This window comes from Oryx dammah, unplaced genomic scaffold (genome assembly GCF_014754425.2).
Source record: "Oryx dammah isolate SB20612 unplaced genomic scaffold, SCBI_Odam_1.1 HiC_scaffold_1, whole genome shotgun sequence".
Classification (NCBI taxonomy): domain Eukaryota; kingdom Metazoa; phylum Chordata; class Mammalia; order Artiodactyla; family Bovidae; genus Oryx; species Oryx dammah.
The window spans coordinates 69,631,001-69,637,111 of NW_024070185.1; the positions used below are offsets into that span (position 1 = coordinate 69,631,001).

Consider the following 6,111-nt stretch of genomic DNA (forward strand, 5'->3'; position numbering starts at 1 on the left):
ACGTGCCAGATTTCAGGCAATCAGGCTAGGCTTATGCAATGAAATACCCTCAGCAGAGAGCCCAGCTTCTTCGTTAGTTGCATGCCATTTATTAAACAAAGGAGCTCCGCTTCCTAAGGCTATTGGATTACACTGGCAGTTTATTGCCTTCAGGCATGCAGCACATTTATTATCGAGATCAGCCGTCACAGACACAGTTGCAAAAGCGAGAGGCAAATGAGGACAGCTCCTTGCGGGAGAAACCGGTCCTGGGTTTGCCGCTTACCTGAGTTCTGAGCTGCCCGGGATTTCCTGAGGCTCACAGAATCATTCTGCTCCGCCTCATGGGTTGCAGAAGCACTGATCACCAGCACCAGAAGCACTGCTGAGTTTTGGAGCATTCTCTGAGAAGTTTCCGCTAAGTTGCTGGGTTTTTTTTTTTTTTTTTCCTGCCCCCCTTTCCTCTTTCCCTCTCCCGGCTTGAGTGAAGATGTGGATCTGGATACACTGAGAACCTAGGTGAGGATTTGATGAGGATTTTTCTGTTGCTGCTGCTGATGTTGCTTCCGCTGGCGCTTTTTGCTGCTGCTGCTGTTGTTGCTGCTGCAGTCGCTGCTTCTTGCACCTCTGGCTTTTGCAAACTGGGGGCCCAAGAGCTGCACCCAGGGATTTTATAGCCGTTCTTATCGGTCCTCAGGATCAAGGACCAATCAGGTCCCTCAGCTGGTCTGGCCAGCCAATCGGAGGGCGTGCTCATTGGGCTAGAGCTGTTTGACTTCTTAGAAATATTTTCCAGCAAATTAAAAGTACCTGCTGCCAATGTTTTATACGTGTGTGTGACTGTGTGTGCAGAGATGTATGAAAAAGCTATTTTCTCAGAATTCAGGGATGATTTTGTGTTGGTCAAATTAAAGGGAAATCGTATGATGAACTCAACCAGGTGCTTTGGGAAATCTAACCATCTTTTAAAACTGTGTGCTATGGGGAGGAATGCAATCCAGGCAGGATGAGTAGTGGGGTCTCTTTGAATTCGAATTTAAACTCATTATAGCAGTTTTACTATTATTTTCATAGCACGGTCTCAGTGTTGTAAGTTACGTAGATAGTACCTCCCCATCTTCTCAGTGTAAGTGTGTTCACAGGTCTGTGAGGCATTTTGGCTGTATGTGGACATCCATCCTGAGTTTTCACATATATGAGCTCTTGTAAAGGGACATGTAGGAGGATAAGGGCCCTGGTGGACTGGAAAATGAGAGCTCTGAGCTGTCACCCCAGTTCCTCTATTGATCAGCTCTATGACCCTGGTCATTACCCTGTTCTACCTATTCTCCAACCTGTCAAATGCCAAAGTTGGAGCCTAGCATTCCTGATATCTCTAAAACAATGTCTAGTTAACACAAATTAACCTTGACTCCATCTTTATTGTTACCAGCAAGACTGCAAACTCCAAGAGTGTTAGTTACCACAGCTAGACACATGAATACCTATGTATATTCTGCTTAACAGAGAGACATTGTGAATGCCTGGAAATTAACAAACTGTGTATTCAAGCCCAGCAACTTCATAATCACATTGAAACAATAAGCTGGCCAAAGCAAGAATAAACCTGCTGGGTAAATTGGGTGGGGGGAGAGGGATTAGGGGGTGGGCAAGACAGGGAAGAAGGGGTAAGAGACCAGCATGTGTTGGAGAAAGGATTAATAAGCTTGATATATAATAAGAAAATTACTGTGGTATCACAACCATGCCTAGGATAGAAGTTCATACTTTCTTATAAATGGGCTGTAGGCAATACTGAGGCTTGTCCCTAACTTGTGAAGGAGGCTAATGATCTTAGAGAGGACTTAGGATTGATGGTTAGGATTGAAGGTGGTCATTAACGGCTGGGTTGGAGTGAAGGGATTAAGCAAGATAACCTTTAAACATTTGGAGGAGGTAAATGAGAAAGGGCCATCAGGGATTCGTCCAGACGGGCAAGATGATCTTGTAAGAACACAGAGCCAAAGACTTCCATGTAAATCATCAAATCTTCAAACAAAGGTTGGAGAAAGAGCTCCGACTCTTAACCACAAACCAAGAATCAACTCTACACGAGTGTGGGGAGTGATTATAGGTTGCCTGGCAAGAAAGAGAAAAAAAGGTTGTTTGGAAAGCATGACGTTTGCCAGAAGAAGGAATAGAGGAAATTAAGGGTAGAGGGAATATCTAGAGAAAAGAAAGGGAATTTTCAAATTTCTTTTAACATTTTCAATTTAAATTAACTGACAGTATTGGTATTTCTCAAGTACCTTCTAGGCTGCGAGCTTAGCAGATGCATGAGGGAAGGTAAAGAAGAAGAGAGGAGGAAAAGTAATGATTCTTGTCACTGAGAAGCTTATAGTCAAGTTGGGAAGAAGGTCAACCCCAGTCATATTTCCTAAGGGTTCAGGGTGTCAGAAACTTGTATAGTAAGAGAAGGCCATGGTCAACATTGGCTACAGATGTGGGCAAAGCTTCATGGAAGGGTCAGTGCAGGAAAGATGTGAACTGCTGTTGCTGCTTTTGCAGAATTTATGAAAAAGCCATGATATTTCATTTTTTAAAAGTGTTTTTGTTCTGGAAATCTCAGAGGTTGTTTTTATTGCTTCAGGCAGGAGTGATAGGTGTCTGGCGTGACGGCACTGCAACACAGTATTAATAGTTGTGTGTTTTCTTCTAGAAGGAGACTAAGAAGACAGATGCATATTCTTCCCGAGGATTTGGATTTCTCTTCCTCTGCATTCTCTACCTCCTTAGCCATTTTTTTTCTTGTTAAAGGCAGTGCTGTTTCTCTTGTTAGACTTTCCTTGTTTTAACCTACTGGCTTCGAAGGGTGATGACTTACTTTTCACCATCACCATTCTTTTCCCCACACCCTGGTGTTCCCATCAGAACAGATTGTTCCACAATTGACAGGGTGTGTTTTGCATCTTCTGATGTTGGTTCATTGTTTCTCTGGATTTCATTAACTTATCGTCATCTGTCTGGAGGTTCCTAGCTGGGTGTGTGAAGTGTCTCACAGTGACTGGTAACATGAAGCAGTCCAATGGTGGGCAGCCATATTGGTTTGCATATAACTAGTGCATCTGTGCATTTGAGAACATCAAAGACAGAAGCTGAGGCCTATCTAGAAATCCCTAATGTAAATAGCATCTCTTCCCCAGAGTTCAAGGACATCTGAATGTCCCCAGTCCTTGTGCTCACATTAGACTTTGATATAAGAATGATAGAAGAGTCTGGGGAGCACTGGAGGTGATGTCCAGTTTCTTTGTAACTTCTCCTGGGATGGGGGAGTAAGGAAGAATAAAAAAGAGCTTGAATATCAGATTTCAGGCTTTGAATTTTATCGTGCAAGCAACGAGGAGTCAAGGGTTCTTGAGTAGGAATTGCTAAATGTGTTGAAATTAGCATTAGGGGAAGGTCGTTTGTACTTAGGATGGCTTGGAGGAAGAAAAGAATGGAGGTTGTAAGGCTAGTTAGTAAGATCAATTTGTGTTGATGAGGTCCTGGACAACCAGGATAGCAGTAGGAAAGAAAGGGGGGAAATTATCAGAGATGTTTGAAATAAGATGGAAATTATCAATTAGTATAGGAACTTTATTGGAAAAAAATATTTCTCCTAGTTTAATGACAGTACATCGGGGGTTTTCCCTCCTCCATTCATTGGTTATGAATTTTAGTTGACAAGACTATCTAGCATCTCCGTTAGACTGGCACTTTCTGGGGTTCTGTTAAGGTAGTAACTTAGCTCACAAAAAGATGTGATGCGCTTAAGAGAGATGAGTAATCTTCCCAAGCGGCTACTTGGGAGTTGTAATCTTCCCTACTGCGGCTGTGCAAGTTGGAGGTAGCCCCAGGTGCAGTAGGTGGGAGGGAAGGGGAGCCTTTGCCATGCCCCCAAGCTGGGAAAGTGCAAAGAAGTGGGTGGGAGAATCTGCCAACACCTAAGGCTGGGTGATGGTGCCCTGACTGTGCCCGTGCGAGGCTGGCATGAGTTCAGTGAGAAGATTACATCAAAGATCTCTGGGGCTTTGTTGGATTTGGCTAGCTTAAAACTGAGCGATGAATGGCTCTGGGCTTTTTGGTGAGAGCAGCCCAGGAGCATGGTCTCTTGGTAAATGTTTCTTGTGTCGTTAACAGACTGCAAGACTCATCAAGGTTGGTGTGACATGGTAACTAAGGTTGGAGTGTCACTGTCATTCTTCTCTGGGAATCTTGAGGTCTGACTGCACTGTGGGACCATTCAGTCATGCCTTCCTAACCTCAAGAAAAAGAAGGAGAGGAAAAGAAGGAAGATGGGGGGCGGGTGTGTGGAAATCATCTCTTCCTTCTATAAAGATACATTTACTGTGCAGGCAGTCTCAAATTCTTTGCCTTGTTAATTGCCTCTGACTGCTTTAAACTCTGCCAAAGGAAAAAAAGGGGGAACTATATTAAGAGGGCAAACTCCCCCTACCCCCACTGGTTTAGGGAGGGTTACTGAGTTCTTGGTATTAAGTCAAGTGTTGTGGGAAATGTGGAGAAATGTTTGACCTTTTCTTGTGTGCCACGAACTCCCAAGCTACTTCTTACTGCACGTAGGTTGTATTTGATGAGGAAGAATATCTGTTTTCTGGAAATCTAATATGGCAAGTGGGTTGGAATAGAGTTTACAGGTTTAGATTCAATTAACATTTGCAGGGTGCCTATCTGCTCTACACTGGGCATTGGTGGTGCTGCTGCTGCTTCTCAAATGTGAAAAAAAACCTCACTCTCTCCTCCCACAGAAAGAGCCTGAGACCAGAGAGGATGACTTATGCATGGTCATAGGGTAGATGGTGGAGCTAGGTCACCTGAGATTTGCTTGTTCTAAAAGGAGTTCTGGGTTCTTCAATCGTGTGACCCCCGCAGTGGAGGAGGACCACGCATCCTTAGCGCACTGCCCCTTGGGATGGGGCAGGAAGAGGAAAAAGAATACACAAGATAATCTAACACGTTTAAACCAGGACAAGGAAGTGGAAATTAGCCTCTACTCTTGTGAACACTAGTGTCTCATCCTTTCAGGTCTAAGTTACAATGTCACTTTATATCAGGGAGGACAAGTTCATAGTCCTTGGGCAGCCTGTCAATCTTCTGTCACAGGAGCATACTGAAACAAGTACAAAGAAACGTGTGTCATTGAATCTGTCAGTATCATGCCCTTTGGAGACAGAAAGGGACAGTACTCTGTTGAGACACATGAGGGCGCCCGAACCAACCAGCAAGGAGATATGCCTTTTACATTTAAAAAAAAAAAAAAAAAAGTGTGAATCCTGGCTAAGTCAGATTGACCATTGATTGTTTCAGGTCATCAGGATGCTTTTTTTAAGGGGATGGCTTATATTTGTGGTCTAGGTCACACACCTGTGACTTAGCCAGTGAGCTTACAGATGACTGGCACAGTTCTACATATTTTAGGAATTCTGTGATAAAACCATTCTGTTTACCATCCTATTATTACCTAGCAGAGAACTATCAAGGGGTTGTAGGTTTATTAACTATTAACTACTCTGCCCTAGTGCTAAGCGGAGGATCTATTTACTAACTATTCTGTTTATTAACTAGTTAGGGTTTATTAACTACTTTATTTATTAACTAGTCTGCCCCAGTGCTAAAGGGGAGGCTCACATCCCTACCTAACCGTTCATGGCAGATGAAGGGCTATATCAGATAACACAGGTGTTATTTTGAGCTCCTTGATTTAAAAAAGCAATTCTATTTCAAGGTGATAGTGAACATTGCACCTTGCTAGTGAAGAAAATGAAACTTCTTTGACCCAGTTTTTTCTTCTTAGCATTCTTTCTTCCAGTGGTCTGCAGGCAGAGGTCAAGGCTAAATAAGTTTCTACTCAATTTGTGACACTTTTTTGAATCTATCCTACTGCTTGGAAATCTTCCAGGGGAGTGTTAGGAGGTCAGTGTGGAGGCAAATCTGAGCCTGAATGTTTTCCCTTGCTTCTTGGTCATCCTCTCAAACACCTTTGTGACAAGTCCATTTGTACTCCAAGTAGAGGAAGGAATAGTCGAGGGGTGGGGCCAGCCTGTCTTTCTGCCCATGACTGAGAAAGTCTTCCATCCAGTGCTCCATCCAGGAAGA

At 43.5% G+C, this 6,111-nt stretch overlaps 1 protein-coding gene across 1 annotated transcript in view; it reads right to left on the reverse strand.

Annotated features, from left to right (window-relative positions):
• STC1 (stanniocalcin 1) overlaps positions 1-5,744 on the reverse strand; it is a 19,650-nt gene extending 13,906 nt beyond the window's left edge. The window contains exon 1 of the mRNA XM_040243169.1: positions 266-5,744. Within this exon, the coding sequence (XP_040099103.1) occupies positions 266-380 (115 nt within the window). The 5' untranslated portion in view covers positions 381-5,744. The remainder of the gene's footprint in view (positions 1-265) is intronic.
• Positions 5,745-6,111: the final 367 nt, after the last annotated feature.